Source organism: Nicotiana tomentosiformis, chromosome 8 (genome assembly GCF_000390325.3).
Source record: "Nicotiana tomentosiformis chromosome 8, ASM39032v3, whole genome shotgun sequence".
Lineage (NCBI taxonomy): Eukaryota > Viridiplantae > Streptophyta > Magnoliopsida > Solanales > Solanaceae > Nicotiana > Nicotiana tomentosiformis.
The window spans coordinates 35,722,178-35,743,759 of NC_090819.1; the positions used below are offsets into that span (position 1 = coordinate 35,722,178).

Below are 21,582 nucleotides of genomic sequence, written 5' to 3' on the forward strand. Positions count from 1 at the left end.
GATCGCGGATCACCACTCGTGATCGCGTATAAGGAAACCAGTAACTGACATAACAAGTCCTAAAACATGATATGAACTTAGTCGAGGCCTAAAATCACATCAAATAACATCAAGAACACGAATCACACCCCAATTCAAGCCTAATGCAACTAATGAATTTTTAACTTCTACAATCGACGCCGAAACCTATCAAACCAACTCCGACTGACCTCAAAATTTGCACACAAGTCATAACTAACACAACAGATCTATTCCAACTTCCGAAACCAAAAATTCGAGCCAGATAACTACAAAGTCAACTCTCGGTCAAACCTCTCAACTCTCCAAACTTTAACTTTTCGAACTTTCGCCAATTCAAACCAAAATCATCTACGGACCTCCAAATCAATATCCGAACATACTCCTAAGTCTAAAATTACCGTACGGAGCTATCAGAACCATCAAAACTCCATTCTGGAGTCATTTATATATAAGTCAACATTCGATTTACTCTTTCAACTTAGGCTTTCAACCTTGGGACTAAGTGTCCCAACTCATTCCGAAACATCCTGGAATCAAACCAACCACCCCGACAAGTCACATAATAACAAATGAACACAGAATAAGCAATAAATTGGAGAAAATGGCTATAATACTCAAAACGACCGGCCTAGTCGTTAATATTTTTTTTTCTTACCCCTTCTCTTCTTGCCTTTCGGTTCTGATAGATTGTGGCTTACTAGCTTATATTGTTTTTGGTGGTAAATTTTTCACACACATGCGCTAGCACTTTGTGATTTTGAGAGTGCTAAGATATTAGTATGTGTTATTAAATATTTTTGTTCCTCCTCAATTAGCAAATTCTTGAGTTTTTTGCTTCTTTCTCTACCTGTCTGGCTAACCCTAACATGTCATGCATTATTCTTGCAGGGCCACTGAGGTAATTTCAGGACTCTGGACTATACAAATGTAGGTGACATATGCATTGTCAGTTGCGTTATTCATAAATTGCATCGCGCGAGGTTGGTATATGTAACCTTTATATATGTCTCTTATCTCTAGGAGGTCTTCCTCCACTAGCAATTATTTTTCGAAAACTCTATTTATTCTGGTATGGATGATTTCTTGTTGGTTTGAGCTTTGGAAGCTTGGCATTTGATCTTACTTTTCTGAAGCTTCTGTTGATAGTGTTGAGATACTTTCCATCTGATCAGTCCAAGAAAAAAAAATTAAAAAAAACTAAACTAGCAAACAAATAGAAGTTAATAAATATATTAATGCTAGGAAAAGTTTTGGGAAGTGGGAGAAATTAACAAGATGTCAAGGAAATGGGAGAGCTCTATAGGACTCTATTTGGTACGAACTCTTTCCTTTAACTTTGAATTTATTGCTCAAGAGTATCTCATAACTATTTGTATATCATATATGAAACAGGAGGACTAATGAGATTTTGTAATATTATATTATTGCTTTTGAACTGTTTCGATATGCTTAATTATATTATGTATAATGTTTCTACTCCACAAGTTTCTTGTCTCCTTTAGTATTCATGTATTTTATTTCTTTTATTTGTAGCATGATATTTTTTTATATTGTGGCATGGTCAGTAGTTCATCTTGGACTAAGCAGTATACTTTCTAGTGTAAACAAACTAATTGTTGAAAAGTGGAGATGTCTATAACCTAATTTAATCTTACATCCATTTACTGAATAGTTTTACTCTTTGCACGTCCCTCAACCAGAAGTGAAACAAATGTTTATTTTGCATTTCACAAGAGACAAATTTTGCATGTCCTTTTCCCCCCTTTTCTTTTAGTTCTCATATTACTTTATTTCTTTTGACTCATGAGTCTGGTTGTGAACGTATGAAATATGAGATGTAAGTAAGACGAAGAATATACCGACACTGTTAATGTTCGCTCTTTCAATAACTCCCAGAATAAGAAGTAGAATGATAGGCGGAGCAAGAGCTATTGAAATCTCCTTGGGCGCACCATTTAGGCCAGACTAGGAACATGTTTCCAGCTGGGAACATGGCTTCCTTGCTAGTCGCTCTCTATTTCCGTGATATAAAACTATAAATCAAATATGTTAATGCCGGAGATGAATTCGTTGAGCGATTTATGCAACACCAATGTCATTCAGACGCATGGTCTGGTTGATTGTGAATTGTGGATAACTCATATTAAGAGGAAAGAAATTAACTTTCCGTTTCCTCAGTAAACTATTAGAAGTTTTTTTTTCTGTTACTTTAAATTTTCATATAGTTGGTCATGATATTTTATTAACTGGGTTTTAGTGTATATTGTATTGTATACGGTCAAAATAGATTTTGGCTTTCGTACGTTTGATCGAGTTCGAATGGTAAGCGACCGAAGTGAGACTTCGAGACGAGTTCCGAAGATAGTACAAACAAGCTTCGAGCTCCAAGACCGATCGAGGAATCGGCTCGGTATATTATCGAGCCCATGACCAAATCGAAACGCAAGGCAACGTGAAGGTTGTCGGAGACACACAGACCGATTGACACTCACCCCGAATGTCAAACTCGAACCAAGGCCGAGGGCTCGACCCAATACCGAGCTCGAGGCAGTATCGAGCTCGCAGACAAGAGCCGTTGCAACCGCACTAGGGGAGAGAATCTTGGCGAGAATCGAGGAAGAGACAATTCATCATAGGTTCTCCACTATATATTTTTTATTATAAATAAAGTAAGATCCCTCTACTATAAAGGGGAAAATCCTTGTAAGCACAGGGCAGGTTCACACATTGTAAGAAAAGACTACTTCTCTTATTGAAGAATAAATCTCTTGAGCTTGTTTTACTCAGCATACTCACTCTTATTGTTCAATAATTTATCTCTCATTTTTATAGCCAAGAATCTAAACATTTTCACTTCTATGTATGATTTATGTCAAGTTATATCATATATCCTTAGAACTACTTATAAATTTAACTATATCCGATTTTTCGGGTAAACATGTATATAAATATGAAAGAAGTGGATGGTTTTAAGGGCGGTACTCGATCCATAGCTCGAGACACCCATAACATGGAGGAGATCGGAGTCAGCTTACGGATGATCTTCGAGATGCTACAAGCCCAACAAATAGCGATAGCTCAGTTGCAGAGCCAAACTCAGGTACAAAGCAGGTCGGAGCCCAATCCGCTTCGAGAAATCACCCACAGAATGGAGCCAGCCATAGTGGAGTCAAACGAGCAAGAATCAGAGACTACTCCCAAAATTACTAAATTGCTCGAGGAACTCACAAAACGAGTCGAAGCCAACGATAAAAAAGTAGAAACATATAATTCTAGGGTCGATCAGATCCGGGGAGCTCCACCAATAATAAAAAGGCTGGATTCAAAAAAATTCATTCATAAGCCTTTTCCCCCGAGTGCAATCCCAAAACCAATACCCAAAAAATTTCGTATGCCCGAAATTCCCAAATATAACGGTACGACTGATCCCAACGAACATGTCATCTTTTACACGTATGCCATCAAGGGTAACGATTTGGAAGACGATGAGATCGAAGCAGTGTTATTGAAAAAATTCATAGAAACCCTCTCGAAGGGAGCGATGATTTGGTATCATAATCTGCCACCAAATTCCATCGATTCTTTTACCATGTTAGCGGATTCGTTTGTAAAGGCTCATGCTGGTGCCATAAAGGTTGCAACAAGGAAATCGGACCTCTTCAAATTAAAACAAAGGGGTAATGAAATGCTAAGGGAGTTCGTGTCCCAATTTCAAATGGAACATGTGGAATTGCCATCGGTGACAAACGACTGGGCCGTCCAAGCTTTCACCCGAGGGTTGAACGCGCAAAGTTTAATAGCATCACGTCGGCTGAAGAAAAATTTGATCGAGTATCCAGCAATAACTTGGGCGGATGTACACAACCGATATTAGTCAAAAATTAGGGTCGAAGATGACCAGTTGGGAGCTCCTTCCGGATCCATGCATCAGAACAGGACAGCTATTAAAATTCAGAGGGACATCGACAGAGAGAAAAGGCCGAACAGAGACCGATATCAACCGTACTGGCAGATCAAATGAACAACGGTTCAACGCATAATGTCGCTCGGAACAATCGAAGGACTTAGCGAGGAAAAAATTCTCGGGGGCTTAGGAGCAAGAGTGACTTTGATAAATATGCTGATCCTATAGAGGCACCTCATCTATCAGAGTACAATTTCAGCGTCGACGCATCGGGTATTGTATTGGCGATCAAAAGAATCAAAGATACTAGGTGGCCCAGACCCATGCAAATCGACCCTTCCCAAAGGAACCCGAATTCAATGTGCAAGTATCATGGTACGCATGGCCACCGGACCGAGGATTGTAGATAATTAAGAGAAGAGGTAGCCTGTCTATTCAATGAGGGCCACCTTCGAGAGTTCCTCAGTCACCGAGCCAAGAATCACTTCAGAGAAAGGAAAGCCATCAAAAAAGATAAAGAAGAGGAACCTCTGCATATCATTCATATGATCATCGTTAGGGTCGATACTCCACAGGGACCCGTGCTCAAATACGGCAAGATACCGGCCACAGGGGAAAAATGAACTCGAGGCTATGTACCTGAGGGCAATTTATCATTCGGAATTGAAGAAGCCTAGGGCATCTCAACCTCACAATGACGCTCTGGTAATTTCTATCCTATTAAAGAAAGTTCAAGTTAAGCGTGTCTTAGTGGATCCAGGTAGCTCTACGAATATCATCCGATCTTGGGTAGTGGAGAAGCGCAGTTTACAGAATCAAGTGGTGCCCGCAGCTCGGGACTTAAACGGCTTCAATATGGCTAGTGAAACAACTATAGGAGAAATTATTCTGCCCGTAAATGTGGCTGGAACCATCCAAAACACCATGTTCCACGTAATTGAAGGCGATATGAGGTATAATGCCCTACTCGGAAGACCATGGATCCACAATATGAGGGCAGTGCCTTCGACTCTACACCAAGTGATGAAATTTCGTACGTCGTACGACGTGAAGACAGTATACGGGGAGCATCATTCTGCGAAGGAAATGTTTGCGGTCGATGAGATAACACTGATACCAACGTTATCGGCCTCAGAAAGGTTGAGCACAAAAGATAGGCGAGAAATCAAATAGCAATCACAACAACCATTCTCGACCGAATCGGTGAAGCAGGAAAAAGACGATGACGAGGAAGAGTTTCCGACACCTCGAGCTCTCATCGTTCCTGACGACTCCGATGACACCAAGTCAACGATCGAAGAACTGGAGCAGGTTATATTAATCGAACGTCTGCCCGAGAGAAAGGTATACCTGGGAACGGGGTTGACCCCCGAACTCAGGAAAAACTTATTCAATTTCTTATTGATAACATAGATTGTTTTGCTTGGTCCCATTTAGACATGACAGGGATCCCACTATCGATAACAACGCACCAACTGAGTTTGGACCCTAGGTTAAAACCGGTGAAGCAAAAAAGAAGATCTCAATCCGAGGTAAAACACGCATTTGTAAGAGATGAGGTAACTAAACTTCTCAAAATAGGGTCAATTCGGGAAGTAAAATATCCCGAATGGTTAGCCAATGTGGTTGTAGTCCCCAAAAAAGGGAACAAACTTAGAATGTGTGTAGATTATAAAGATCTAAACAAAGCATGCCCCAAAGAATTTTTTCCACTGCCTAGCATCGATCGCTTGATCGATGCCACAGTCGGCCACGAGATCCTCACTTTTCTCGATGCCTATTCGGGTACAATAAAATTATCATGAACCCGGAGGACCAAGAAAAAACTTCATTTGTCACTAAGTATGGAACCTATTGCTATAATGTAATGCCATTCGGGCTAAAAACGCAGGGGCTACGTACCAACGCCTAGTGAATAAAATATTCGAAGAACAAATAGGTAAATCGATGGAAGTTTACCTTGATGACATGCTAGTTAAGTCCCTGCACGCAGAGGACCATTTGACTCATTTGCAAGAAACGTTCAAAATTTTAAGGAAATATAACATGAAGCTCAACCCCGAGAAATGTGCTTTCGGGGTTGGATTGGGCAAGTTCCTCGGGTTCATGGTGTCGTATCGGGGGATCGAGATCAACCCCGACAAAATCAAAGCCATCGAAGACATCACCGTCGTGGATAGTGTGAAAGTCGTGCAAAGGCTAGAAAGTTAAGACCATACTTTTAATATCACCCCGTATGCGTTTTAATAACTTGCCCACTTTGAAATATTTTGCACAAGCCCGAACTATCGGGCCGACTGGCCAAATGGGCCGTCGAACTCAATGGGTACGATATTGAATATCAGCCTCGAACGGCCATCAAGTCCCAAATTTTAGCAGACTTCGTGGCCGATTTCACACCAACCCTCGCACCCGAAGTTGAAAAGGAACTCTTATTAAAATCAGGTACATCATCGGGGGTTTGGACCCTCTACACAGATGGTGCTTCAAATGTGAAGGGATCCGGGCTTGGCATCATATTAAAACCTCCCACAGGTGGCATTATTAGGCAATCCATCAAAATTAATAGATTAACTAAGAATGAGGCCGAGTACGAGGCCATTATTGCAGGTCTCGAGCTAGCTAAGAGCTTGTGAGCAGAAGTCATTGAAGCCAAATGTGACTCTTTGCTAGTGGTGAACCAAGTGAACAAAACTTTTGAAGTTCGAGAAGATAGGATGCAGAGGTATTTGGACAAACTACAGGTAACTCTACACCGTTTCAAAGAATAGACCATACAACATGTTCCTCGAGAACAAAACAGTGAGGCCGACGCACTCGCAAATCTGGGGTCGTCGGTCGAAGAAGATAAGATCGACTTGGGGACTGTCGTTCAACGTTCGACATCTATAATCGAGGGAGGGAATGCTGAGATAAATTCCACAAGCTTAACCTGGGATTGGAGGAATAAGTATATTGAATACTTAAAGGACGGAAAACTCCCATCGAACTCTAAAGAATCGAGGGTTCTACGGACCAAGGCTGCTCGATTCACGTTGGTTAAAGATGGAACATTGTACAGAAGGACGTTCGACGGACCACTAGCAGTATGCTTGGGACCAGGGGACACCGATTATGTTTTACGGGAGGTCCATGAAGGCACCTGTAGAAACCACTCCGGTGCCGAACCACTAATTCACAAAATCATCAGAGGAGGATACTACTGGGATAGCATGGAAAAGGACACTAAGGAGTTCGTTCAAAAATGTGATAAATGTCAAAGGTTTGCACCAATGATCCATCAACCCGGAGAGTAGCTTCATTCAGTCATTTCTCCATGGCCATTCATGAAATGGGGAATGGATATCGCCGGCCCTCTACCATCGGCCCCAGGTAAAGCTAAATTCATTTTGTTTATGACTGACTATTTCTCTAAATGGGTTGAAGCACAGGAGTTTGAAAAAGTAAGAGAGAAAAAGGTTATAGATTTCATCTAGGATCACATCGTGTGTAGATTTGGTATACCAGCAGAAATAACATGTGACAATGGTAAGCAATTTATCGGCGGTAAAGTGACAAAATTTCTCGAAGATCATAAAATAAAAAGGATACTATCAACAACATATCATCCTAGTGGGAACGGACAGGCCGAATCAACGAACACGATTATCATCCAAAACATAAAGAAAAGATTGAATGAAGCTAAAGGAAAATGGAGAGAAATTCTGCCCGAAGTCCTTTGGGCATATCGGACAACATCTAAATCCAGTACAAGAGCGACTCCATTTTCCTTAGTGTATGGCTCCGAAGCTTTAATTTCGGTCGAAGTCGGGGAACCAAGCACAAGGTTCCGACATACATCGGAAGAATCGAACTGCGTGGCAATGAATACTAGCCTCAAATTATTAGATGAAAAATGAGAAGCGGCACTGGTTCGAATCGCTGCACAAAAACAACGAATCAAAAGGTACTACAACAGAACAACCAACCTCCGCCATTTCAGGACCGGGGACTTGGTTCTAAGGAAGGTCACCGTCAACACTCGAGATCCTAATGAAGGGAAGCTCGACCCAAATTGGGAAGGACCCTATCAAGTCCTCGATATAGTCGGGAAAGGGTCTTATAAACTTGGAGCAATGGATGGAAAACCATTACCAAACAATTGGAACATATCGTTTCTCAAACGATATTATTGTTAAGGTATGATTTTCTCTTCTCTATCGTCTATATAAATATATTCGACACTAACTCATTGCAGGAATTCGACAAAAAACATCAAGACCTCTAGTTTCAAAGCACGCATTGTACTCTTTTTTCCCTTAGTTTGGCTTTTTATCCCAAATGGGTTTTTCCGGCAAGGTTTTTAACGAGGCAACAACTATGTGCTACCCGGGGACAAATCAATAGTATCTGAGGCTCCTTCGTAATCAACCTCGAATACTAGGGGGATACCAATCGTATAAATCAAGTTTGACACAAGAAAGTTGTTTCATATCAAATTCATGTCGAACAGGGTCTCGATAAAGAAAGGTGTAAGGACCAAATGGTCAAAACGAACCATGCCCACGTAGTTTTGCTCGAACTCTGGCACAAGATACAAACACATATATAATGACTTATAAAGAAGAACTTCTTCTTTTTTCAGATATCTCACACTTTGAAAAGATCTTCCTGCTTCATGGTTCAAACAGGCTTAAAGGCCAACCACCATCAAAAGAATTTTTGATACAAGCGATCATAAAAAGCCTACGGGCTAAGATACTTTGAGTTCGAGTTAGAAAAGATCACTCACTCAAATTATTAAAGCCTAAGGGCTATCTTACTTCGAGTTCGAGCAATCACTCACTCGGTCATAAAAAGGCTACGTGCTAAGATATTTTGAGTTCGAGTTCGAAACGATCACTCACTCAATTATTAAAGCCTAAGGGCTATCTTACTTCGAGTTTGAGCAATCACTCACTCGATCATAAAAGACCTACGGGCTACGATACTTTGAGTTCGAGTTCGAAACAATCACTCACTCAATTATTAAAGCCTAAGGGCTATCTTACTTTGAGTTCCAGCAATCACTCACTCGGTCATAAAAGGCCTACGGGTTAAGATACTTTGCGTTCGAGTTCGAAACAATCACTCACTCAATTATTAAAGCCTAAGGGCTATCTTACTTCGAGTTCGAGAAATCACTCACTCAATTATAAAAATCCTACGGGCTAAGATACTTTGAGTTCGAGTTCGAAACAATCACTCACTTAATTATTAAAGCCTAAGGGCTATCTTACTTCGAGTTTGAGCAATCACTCACTCGGTCATAAAAAGCCTACGGGTAAGATATTTTGAGTTCGAGTTTGAAACAATCAATCACTCAATTATTAAAGCCTAAGGGCTATCTTACTTCGAGTTCGAGCAATCACTCACTCGATCATAAAAGTCCTAGGGCTACAATACTTCGAGTTCGAGTTCGAGTTCGAAGCAATTACTCACTCAATTATTAAAGCCTAAGGCCTATCTTACTTCGAGTTCGAGCAATAATGCACTCGATCATAAAAAGCCTATGAGCTACAATACTTTAAGTTCGAGTTCGAATCATTCACTCGACTGCTAAGCCTATGGGCAACTTTTATTTCGAGTTCGAGCAAGCACCCACTCGACCATTACGCCTATGGGCAACTTTACTTCGAGTTCGAAACGTTCACTCAACTACTAAGCCTGTGGGCTACTTTTATTTCGAGTTCGAGCAAACACTCACTCGGTCATAAAGGCTACGAAGGCCGAATTCGATGAAATCGCCTAAATCTTTATGAAAACATTCGCAAGGCATGAATGAAATCTTCAAAAGGCAAGAAAGCAGAAGCAAGTCAGTAAAAGAAAAAGATATTTGTATAAATATACAAATATTGTTTACATGAATAAATGCAACATAGAAGCTAAGGGCTAAGCTTCCGGGTTATCATCGAGAGTGGTCTCTTCTCCACCGGGATCCCCCCCGTAATCGGACCCACTCTTGCTACCATCATCATCATCATCATTGTCGCCATCAGAAGCCAATGCTTCAGCATTAGCTTCGAGTTCTTTGGCCCTTTTTATCTCTTCAGCAAGATCGAAACCTCGAGTGTGTATCTCTTCGAGGGTCTCCCTCCGAGATCGACACTTAGCAAGTTCGGCAACCCAATGTGCTCGAGTGTCGGCAGTATCCGCTGCCTCTCTTGCCTCAATTTGAGTAGCCTCGGCATCGGCCCGATACACAGCAATAGACTTGTCTGCCATGACTTTTGACGACTCAATCTCCGCCTTGGCCTCAGCAAGAGTTGTTTCAAGCTCCTCGATCCTCTTGGCCTAAGCCGAACCTTTTTGCTTGACGCTTCGAAGCTGAACATCGGTCGATGATAATTTGGCCATGATAGTTTCATTTTCTGCAGCCAGGCGGTCGATAGTCTCCTTCCACCGATCACATTCGGCCTTGATTTGATCGACTTCTTCCCGAAGCAACCCGATCTTTTCAACCTTTTGCTGCAGATGAGATAACGAAGGATTAGCTTCCACAGTTGGGTCAAACCCATACTCTAATAGAACGAGGCTTACCTGCTTATCTAGTTCGGCCTTTTCTTACGAGCCTTAGCCAAATCTGCTTGGAGGTCCTTTATAACGTCGTCCTTTTGGCCGCAAAGAAGCCGCACAACATCTCTCTCCCCCGAGACCTTATAAAGATCGACCTCACACTGGCTGAGGTCGGCTCGAAACTTGCTAATGGCCTACACAGAAGGAAAATAAACACAAGTCAGGTTTAGAAAAGAACGAAAAAACCAAGCGCAATAAATTCATTACCCGAGAAACAAAACGTTGGGCCTCTTCTAGGAGAAGAGAAGCGTCACTAATATCGGAGGCATCACCGACTCCAGTAAAGCAATCCCGAAAAGGATCCCCTACACTAGAGCCTCCGCCCATATCGGGGGGTCTTCAATTCTCGAGCTTCCTGTAACGCCTCTTCAGAAAAGGTCGAAAAAAAAGGCAAATGACCAACTATAATGGTCCCGAGCGAATCGCTCGGGACACTCTGATCGAGACTCGGGGTATCGGAACCGGCCCTGACTGGTGTAGCCGTTATTGGCTCAAAAGTTCTGGCGACCTCGATAGCTTTAGCGGATTGGACCACCAAAGCCAAAGCATCTTGTTGTTGTTGTTATTGTTCTTCTTCTTCTTCTTCTTCTTCTTCTTCTTCTTCTTCTCTCAATCATTGGATCGAGTTCATCGAAAGAGAGATTGCCTTAATACTCACCCTTCGAGTTTTGGGCTTGAGGTTCTCTGACCGAGAGACAACCTTTCGCTTTTTATCTTTCCCCAGTTTCAGGACTGGGGACTTGGTTCCTTCCTCACCACTCGAAGTCCTCAAAACGGCATCCTTGGTTACGCCTGCATGAAAGGAAGTCAGTAACAAATGGAGCATAAAAAACATTTCGAAAAACATGAGAAGTGACCCTTACCGTGATTCTTGGCCTCCCACCTACCTTTCGCCAAATTATGCCAAGCGCGTTCAGCATAAGAGAAAGTCGAGGCTAACTTCCGAACCCAATCCTCGAGGTCGGGTACCCCTTGTGGCATCCAAGGGGCAGCTGTATATCGGAGGGAGATATCATATAGAATCGGAGAAAGATACGAAAAGCAACGCCTTATGAAAATCACTTACGGTCAAAATTCATTCCTCGGGGAATGACATCTTCTCTTCCGGGATAAGCTCACGGGTCCTCACCCGAATATAACGACCCATCAGACCCCGATCTTTGTCTTCGTCAATGCTCGACATTAAAGCTTTCATTGCCCAACGATGGAGCCTGATTAGTCCTCGAAAGATTTGAGGTCGATACAATCGTATGAGGTGATTTAGGGTAAAATCCATCCCCCCGACCTAGTTGGAGAAGAAGCGAAGTAAGATTACTATGCGCCATAGAGAAGGATGAATTTGACTGAGGGTGACCTGATATCTTTTGCAAAAATCAATGATCACTGGGTCGACGGGACCCAACATGAAGGGGTAAGTATAAACACTTAAAAATCCCTCCACATGAGTGATGATGTTCTCTTTGGGAGAGGGAATTTGCAACACAACCTCGGGACCCCAGTTGTAGTCTTTTCTCACAGCCTCGAGATTGCCCTCTGTTATCGAGCACATGTACATCAAAACATGCTCACATCGACCCTAAACCGACGAAGGATTTTCAAAATTAAAATCGATCTTTAGAGTACACGGGCCAGGAATATACTCGTGGGGAGGCGGCTCCACCGGCGCCTTGTAGCCGACGGCCGTAAAGAGGAAGCTTTCTCCTTATGAGGTACGATTTTTGAAGTTTTAGCCTTTGGTATAAGAAAAAGAAAAGCAAAGGAAGATGAAAGGTTGATGGTGCCAAACGCTGGTGAAGGTGGATCTACAAGCGGCGAAATGAAGGCAGAAAGAGTAAGAAAATTTGGGAGATTGAAGATGTAAAAGTTGTAAATGATAAATGGAAGGGTTATTTATAGGTCTATACCGTGGCGGTTCAATATCAGCGGTGGCCGACCACCGTCTGACATGCATTAAATACCTTGAAAGACTAAATCAACGGGACATCTATCACGTACGTTATGATCGAGCCCAGTGAAAACGTCAGCTTATAATTCGATTAAGCCGTTGAAAATCATATCGCTTCTCACCACATTCTTCCTGAGAAACGAGGGGACTATCTGTATACGGTCGAAATAGATTTCGGCCTTTGTACGTTTGATCGAGTTTGAATGGTAAGCGACCGAAGTGAGACTTCGAGACGAGTTCCGAAGATAGTACAAACAAGCTTCGAGCTCTAAGACCGATCGAGGAATCGACTCGGTATCATTATCGAGCCCATGACCAAATCGAACCGCAAGGCAACGTGAAGGTTGTCAGAGACGCACAGGCCGATTGAAACTCACCCCGAATGTCGAACTCGAACCAAGGTCGAAGGCTCGACCCAATACCGAGCTCGAGACAGTAACGAGCTCGCAGAGAAGAGTCGTTGCAACCGCACTAGGGGAGAGAATCTTGGCGGGAATCGAGGAAGAGACAATTCATCATGAGTTCTCCACTATATATTTTTTATTATAAATAAAGTAAGATCCTTCTACTATTAATGGGGGAATCCTTGTAAGCACATGGCAGGTTCACACATAGTAAAAAAAGACTACTTCTCTTATTGAAGAATAAATCTCTTAGAGCTTGTTTTACTCGGCATACTCACTCTTCTTGTTCAATAATTTGTCTCCCGTTTTTATAGCGAAGAATCTAAACATTTTCACTTCTACGTATGATTTATGTCAAGCTATATCACATATCTTTAGAACTACTTATAAATTTAACTATATCCGATTTTTTGGGTAAATATGTATATAAATATGAAAGAAGTGGATGGTTCCTATTGGTTTCGGACACATTATTATATTACTCATGAAGAAATGGCTGCAAGAAAAAATAATATAACTTGAGAGATCTTCGTTAGACAATTATCTTTCTTCATGTTTAATGATATGTTCTTCTCTTTGTTTCTCTCCCATTCTGAAAAAATCAATGTGCGCAAGATGGAAGATATGATCTTCATTTAGTTTCATGTCTTAATTTGTATTAACATGTTTTGGTTAATGTAAAGAGTGATTCTATGGTTGAGAGCTAAAGTCTTTCTCACCCCACAAACCATTTACTTTTCAAAAGAAAAGAAAAAATGCTTCTATTCTGGTTATATCTGAGCATCTGTTTTTCAGGTGTTTAATTTAGTTAAGAACATCATGTATGACAAGTCGAGCAAATATAGATGGAAGTCGACTTTGAAAACAACTACTTAACTTCCATATTTGGATTGGTGGCGGTCATTAAAAAGATATAGGTAGAGTGCTTATATCCTTATGGTGGACTAGAACTAAGAAATTTGGGTTTGATGTATTTTCAGCAACAACAAATTGTAGTGCATGTGCATCAGAAATCAAATAGGAGCAACTGGTTTGACGGATCTAATAGGAGCAATTGGTTCGAGGACTGAATTTCTTGGAAGTTGCCATCATATTCAATATTTGATACATTCACACACAGCTGCAGGCCTTCAACATAAGAACTAGAAATTTCTTCTCTATCATCAAAGGTTTCAAACCAGAGATCAATAATGATACAACCTTTTGCTAGAACAAAGATGCTGTAAATGAGGCTCTGAATTGGTTGTTGGAACGACACCACTTTTATATATTTGATTTTGCATATATTGGGTGTGTTTGGTATAACGGAAGATGTTTTCCAAGAAAATGTTTTTTTGGAAAACAAACAGTAATCTTATTCATTTTCGGTACGTTTGGTACGCAAATTAAGGAAAATAACTTCTCAAGAGTATTCATAAACTATAATTTAGATACAATAAACATGAAGCCATAAACTTTCGAACCAATAACCTTCCGAACCCATAAATTTCATAAACTTCTGAACCGCTAAACTTTCGAACCCGCAAACTCTATAATTTCTAAACTCACAAACTTCCAAACACATAAACCTCCGAACTCATAACTTTGGAACTCGTAAAATTTCGAACATGTAAACTGAAAAATAAAAAAACCAGAACTGAAAATATAAAAAAAAAAATTAAAAAAAATTACGAAGGTTTGGGGGGGGAGGGTGAGGGGTGAGGGGTTGGGTGGTGTAGAAAAACGAAAAAACAGAAAATCGAAAATACAAAAAAAAAGTAAAAAAAATAGGGTGAGAGGTGAGGGGGTTGGGTGGTGTAGAAAAAGTGGGTGGTGCAGCAAAACGAAAAAACAGAAAATCAAAAATACAAAAAACAAAAGTAAATTTTTTTTTGCGAGGGTGGGGATAGGGTGGTGGTTCAGAAAAACGAAAAAACATAAAATTGAAAATATAATATTTTTTTAAGTAGAAGGGGGTTTTGGGGGGGGGGGGGGTAGCGTAAAAAAACGGAAAAAAACAGAAAATTAAAGTTGGAAGGGCTGAGGGTAGATGTGAGGGTAGGTAGAGTTTTTGGAAAATATTTTTCTAACTTTTTCTAGGAAAGTCATTTTTCTCCAATTTCAAGAAAACGTGATATCTAGGAAAATATTTTTCAAACTATTTTGTGCAATCATACACTGAAAAATAGAAACACACCCATTGTAAAGAAAAAGTCATTAAATTTTTGCTCGGGTTCTTCATTTGTTCTTTTCGCTATAATTTTCGGGAATAACTTAGTGTGAAGGAGCTCTTGAAATTCTTGGAGTAGATTGGAAGTAGCCGAATCTAAAGGTAATTGTGGACTTAGAGGATTTATTTTTCGAGGTATACTCTAAATGATTCATGCCCATTGTATTGGAAGATATGATTTCTCTTTTTTGATTGATGTTGGCTTTTCTCCTATAGAAATATAAAGTTTTTAATGGATAAATTTTGGATTGGAAAGCCAAAAAATAGAAATAAGTACTTACTTGGTTTGGATGAATTTTTAGAGTTCGTATTTAAGAATTCGGCTGCTGGAGATACAATATGATGTTTATGTCTTAAATGTGATTTAGGTAAGTGGAAAACTAGAAATATAGTGCATGAGAATTTGATTTGAAAGCAATTTTCTCAAAATTATATTATTTGAAATCTTCATGGTGAGAAACGGATTTCAAAGGTGGCAAAATCTTCTGGAAATGTAGATGTAATGCAAGAGACATTTCACTCAGAAGATCCATGGGGTTCTATTGTCCACCATTTTTGATAGAGAATATCAATTTATTGCACGCCCTTGAATATTGTTTTAAGAAGCATTGAGTACACGAGTAGATCTTAGTACTGCATTTCATCCATAGACAGATGGATAGTCTGAAAGTACTATAAAGATCTTGGAAGATATGCTGAGAGCATGTATTCTTGAATTTGGAGGTAATTGGGATGCTTATCTACCTTTAGCTGAATTTGTCTACAATAATAGTTTTCAGTCCAGCACTAAGCTGGCACAGTACGAAGCATTGTATGGTAGGAGATGTCGTTCTCCTATCAGATGGTTTGAAGTTGGTGAAACTAAATTTTCGGGACCCGACTTAGTACAAGAAGATATTGACAAGGTCCAATTGATGAGGTAGAGATTACTCACAACTCAAAGCAGATAAAAGTTTTATGTTGTCACAATTCAAATTCAACTCGTGATGGCGCCTATCACAGAATTAGGAAAGCCGATAATCACAAATAACTACATATTTTAAATTGAAAACATGATGAAATAAGTCTAACAATGAAAAATCTCATAAATAACCGATAAGAAATACCGCGACTCAATACAAAATCCCCCAAAATTCGGGTGTCACTGAGTACATAAGTTACTAAATATCAACATAGTCAAAACCTCTAATACAACTATCTGGAAAGATAGAACAACGCTAAATAAACTGAAAAGAAGGAGAGTCGAGGTCTGCGAATCCCAAAGCAGTTACCTCAAAAGTATCCAAGCAGGAAATGCTCCAAGCCTAGCAGCCACAGTGCCCAGAAGTACCTAGATCTGTACACGAAGTGTAAAATATAGTATGAGTACAACCGACCCAATATACTCAATGAGTAACAGGATTAACCTTGGGCTGAAAGCAGTGACGAGCTCAGATAGGTACAGTCTGATTCCAGGTAATAACGATACAGATATGACAGTAATAACTTAGAGAAAATCTCATAATCTGTTGTACACTATACAGGGAAGTAGACATGCTTTCAAGTTTGATAGTTTAGGCTCAATACTGATAAATATGCCAAGTATAGCTAACATGAGGAATATTACATCTCTATATCTACATGTCAAATATGTATGTCACCGGTAATGCAACACAGTGATAAACCCATATACTCATGCTCTCGGAGTATGCAACCTCACTTATCACGCTCAATCACTCAGCATTCCCAATCACTCGGCACTTGCACTCTGCACTCAATGGAACCTGCGCTCACTACTGGTATGTCAGACTCCGGAGGGACGGATCCTGCCCAAGCGCTAATATAAGCCAACGTGTCATGCTGTGGTGTGCAGCCCGATCCCATCATAAATCAATAAAGTCTGCTGCGGTGTGCAGCCTGATCCCATCATAAATCAATAAAGTCTGCTGCGGTGTGCAACCCGATCCTATAAATATCATTCGCAATCAGGCCCTCGGCCTCACTCAGCCATCAATCTCTCCAATCTCTCGGGCTCACAAATCTCATGCCAATCAGCCCAAACAATGATACATGATGTAACAATAAATGATAACAGAGATTGAGATATAATATGCAAATGATGAATGCGATTGAGTACATAACTGTAATTTAAGCAAATAACTTGTCATGACCCATACTGGAGAGTCTTGACTAGCACCCAGGCCATACTTGCCAAGCACCAACATACATTTTACCTAACTTTTCTTATTATCTATAAGGGCCGACGAGATCAACATGAATGGTAGACATGAATCATGAAATACTAACAATGACGGATAATGGAATGAACATACATAACATGGGCCGACAAGGCTGTCATGAAGCTATATATAAGGTACGAGCTGCCATGCTGCCATGAGAGACTATACAACAAAAATCAGTCGACAAGGCAATCCAAACTATACATGAGTCGATGCCTGTCTATGAGCCTCTAAAGGAACATAAGTGCTGCAACATTACCGGAACAGGGCCCCGACATACCCATAATGTCTATAACCAAAAGTGCATACCAAGACCACGGCAAGTCCGGAGAAGGGATCTCGCCAATAACCGCTGAACTGGGCAGCCTACTATGGTGGGGGAACTTCGCCTACCTGTTTATCAGAACCTGCAGCATGACATGCAACATCCACAAATAAAAGGGGCATCAGTACGAATAAAATACTAAGTATGTAAGACATGAAAGCATAAATAAGAACAATAATATAAATAGGGATAGAGAATATACAACCTGTAACATCTGAGTACCTTTGAGGGCTACTGACATGAAATGCATGATATATATATATATATATATATATATATACATTAATTTTTAAAAATGTATGCCTTTGTAGGCATCATCATCATCATATCGTACCCGGCCTAATAGGCTCGGTAAAAATATACCCTGCCATCATAAGGCTCGGTAGAATTGTACCCGGCCATGTGGAGCTCGGTAAAACCCAACTGATCAGTGGTTGCACAATAGGTGTCGTACCCGGCCGACTATAGCGCGGCTCGATAGAGTAAAATAGGTGTATATATATATATATATATATATATATATATATATATATATATATATATATATATATATATAATGCATGTTGGACTCATTGGAATCACATTCTGAACCTTTCGGAGTGATGTAAGATCGGTAACCTCCGTACACGTTATTAGGACTAACTCTTCATCAAGAATCTTATAAGAATCAGGAAGTACCAACAACATTGATTACATAAGAATAAGAGAAGTAACATCAACATCAATCGTTCCATAAGAAGGGAAATAATGTAAGTACTGCTAGCTTCTAAGAGTGGGATATCTTTGGAAGCTCGTTCATTACATTATGTACAATTAGAGCCGTGCAAAAGAAGGAAACAGATAGCCTCACATACCTTGTATATACTGCCCAACCTCAAGTTATGCAAATGTCACGACTTCTTAGTCTACAATAAGAGAAATGATACTATCATTATCGTTTAAGTGTCGTAACTATTATACATCGACCGTAACCTATTCTATGATGAAATGGACAGCACCTCCCCTATTTATATGAATTCCCACAAGTTAAAACAATCACGAAACAGACCAAACAACATCAATAATAATCATATTAAGCCTCCCAAAACAGTCAACCAACCAACAACATTACTAACAAGCCTTTCGATAGATAACTTACAAGTTCTAGCTTCAACGAGTTAGCCGCAGCTTGGGTAATCTTAAATACATGTAGAGTAAGAGGTTCCCTACCTTGAAACAGATATAACAAATCCAATTTGACATTAATTCACCACGAAATATCCTTTTAATGCTGCCACAGGAACAAGGGAGCTAAACTAGCAATCAATTAGGGTTTTTCGGCACTAGAATCACTTTAGAAAACTTGAAATCACCTAGGGTTGATATTATAAACTTGAGGGAGTATTTTAAAGAATAAAAACCACTTAAAACAACCTCCCACACGAGCTGGAACAACACAAAAATCAGCAACAACAAGAAGAACAAGAAACTTACTAGCGCCACGGGATTCCTGACACTTGATTTGTGTTGTTTGCCCTTTGTTTTGGGTCTTGGATTATGAGAGAACCTTGAGAGAGTGTTTTTAGGTGTTTAGGGTCTGAAGAGAATGAAAAATAATGAGTTGAAACGGGTTTAAGGGTTTTGATATATATCAATATATCTCAACCGCCTATGTGGTCCCCATAGAGAGCTGCTTGCGCAGTCTCGTGAAAATATGAATATCTCTCTACTCCAATATCGTATCGATGAACGGTTTAATGTGTTGGAAACTAGAATCATAGATCTTCAATTTGGTGGGTATATCACCCTATAATTCCAAGTAAATTGGAAAAATGCTTAGTAACATTTGACCTAAAGTTTAAGTAAATTTATGAACGTAAGTTGCAACAACATTTGTCGACTTTTGTTTCATAACTCATTTGACTTAAAGACTTATGATATGGATATTATATGATTCAAATACCTTAAAACACGACCTCTTGATAATATTAAGCACCTCGAGTTTTACCCGAAAATATGGGTTACAACTGTCTTGATTCGTTTAACTTCTAATACTTGTTAACCACTCTTATACACCTCTGTATCGTTTAAGACCGATAAGATTAACTTCTTATCATATTAAAGATAGTCTCTTCTCGATTTTATGTCGACTATCTTACGGCGTGATCTAACGTACGCGAATATGGGTTCTAACACCCTCTCCTCCTTAGGAACATTCGTCCTCGAATGTAAGGGTTTATGGGGAGTCTAACTCCCCGTTAATTCAAATGGAAACTTTCCCCTATAAAATGGATACTAGCCAAACTTGAAAGAAGTTAAATCCAACCTATGGCCTCACAAGGCTATTCAAAGCATTATGGATATGTATATTATCGACATATCACCATTTTGTATTTAAGGAAAGTATTCTCAAGATATTGCTTACCTCATAGAGCCGTTTTTGCTTTCATTGCATCCTGCGTTCTCCCAGCATCCTCGTTATATTCAATCTAGAATAGGCAAATGTATTTAGACTTCATCTCTTCTTCTGCTTCCCATGTTATTTCTTCTGTATTCTTGTTCCTCCACAATACTTTGACAGAAGCTACGTCCTTTATTCTCAGCTTGCGAACTTGTCGATCTATTAAAGTCACTGGCACTTCTTCATATGATAGATCCTCCATAACTTGTACATATTTGATAGGGATGACCCAAGAAGGATCTCCAATACATCTCCTCAACATAGATTCATGAAATACTAGATGGACAAATTCAAATTCGGATGGCAATTCTAACTCATAAGCAACCTGGCCAATTTGTCGAAGAATCTTGTACGACCCGATATACCGCGAACTCAGCTTACCTTTCTTCCCAAAATGCATAACACCTTTTATCGGTGAGATCCTCAGGAAAACCCAATCACCAACCTCAAACTCCATATCATGATGTCAGATATCAGAATAAGACTTTTGCCTGCTTTGCGCCAGCCTCAGTCGTTCTTGTATCACTTTCACCTTCTCAATGGCTTGGTGAATCAAATATGGCCCATATAATTCTGTTTCACTAACTTCAAACCATCCAATTGGTGATCTACATCTCCTCCCGTAAAGTGTCTCGTACGGGGCCATTTTTATACTTGAATGGTAGCTATTATTGTAGGAGAATTATATGAGTGGAAAATGGTCATCTCAATTCCCCTTGAAATATAGAACACATGCTCGTAGCCTATCTTCAAGTGTCTGAATGGTACGTTCAGCCTGTCCGTCAGTCTGCGGATGGAATGCAGTGCTTAGATTCACTTGTATGCCTAAACCCTTCTGAAAAGACCTCCAAAATTTAGCCGTAAATTGAGCTCCTCGGTCTGATATAATAGATACAGGTACACCATGAAGTCTAACAATCTCCTTGATATACAACTTAGCATAATCTTCAGCCGTGTAAGTTGTCTTAGCAGGCAGAAAATAGGCAGATTTTGTAAGTCGATCAACTATCACCCAGATGGAGTCAAACTTATGATAAGAGCGAGGTAATCCAATAATGAAGTCCATATTGATCACCTCCCATTTCTAGGTCGGAATCTCTATATTCTGAATCAATCCACCGTGTTTCTAATGTCGATCTTTACTTGTTGACAATTAGGACACTGGCTACAAATTCTGCAATAGACTTCTTCATGTTATCCCACCAATACTGCTCCTTAATGTCATGATACATATTTGTCGAGACGATATGGATGGAATATCGGGACTGATGAATCTCAATCATAATCTTCTCTCGCAACCTTGTCACATTAGGCATACATAATCGGCCCTAGTATCTCAATGCACATCTCCTCCGATCTCGAAACCCGTAATCTTATGCTGCTGAATGCCCTCTCTCAATCGTACTAAGGTAGGATCTTCATATTGTCGTGCTTTTACCTCGGCTACCAAAGATGATTCTGTTGTATTCTGTACAGTAACACCTCTGTCAGCAGAGTCTAACAATCTAATTTTCATATTGG

General features: G+C 40.0%; 1 protein-coding gene across 1 annotated transcript; it reads right to left on the bottom strand.

Moving 5' to 3' along the window:
• Window positions 1-20,089: 20,089 nt before the first annotated feature.
• LOC104084735 (uncharacterized) lies at window positions 20,090-20,518 on the bottom strand. Its single transcript, XM_009588683.2, has one exon. The coding sequence runs from the start codon at window positions 20,516-20,518 to the stop codon at window positions 20,090-20,092; it is 429 nt and encodes a 142-aa protein (XP_009586978.2).
• Window positions 20,519-21,582: the final 1,064 nt, after the last annotated feature.

What these genes read in the sequence shown, in the direction of transcription:
- LOC104084735 (XM_009588683.2), bottom strand. Translation starts at nt 20,518, where the DNA reads ATGGAGTTTGAGGTTGGTGATTGGGTTTTCCTGAGGATCTCACCGATA.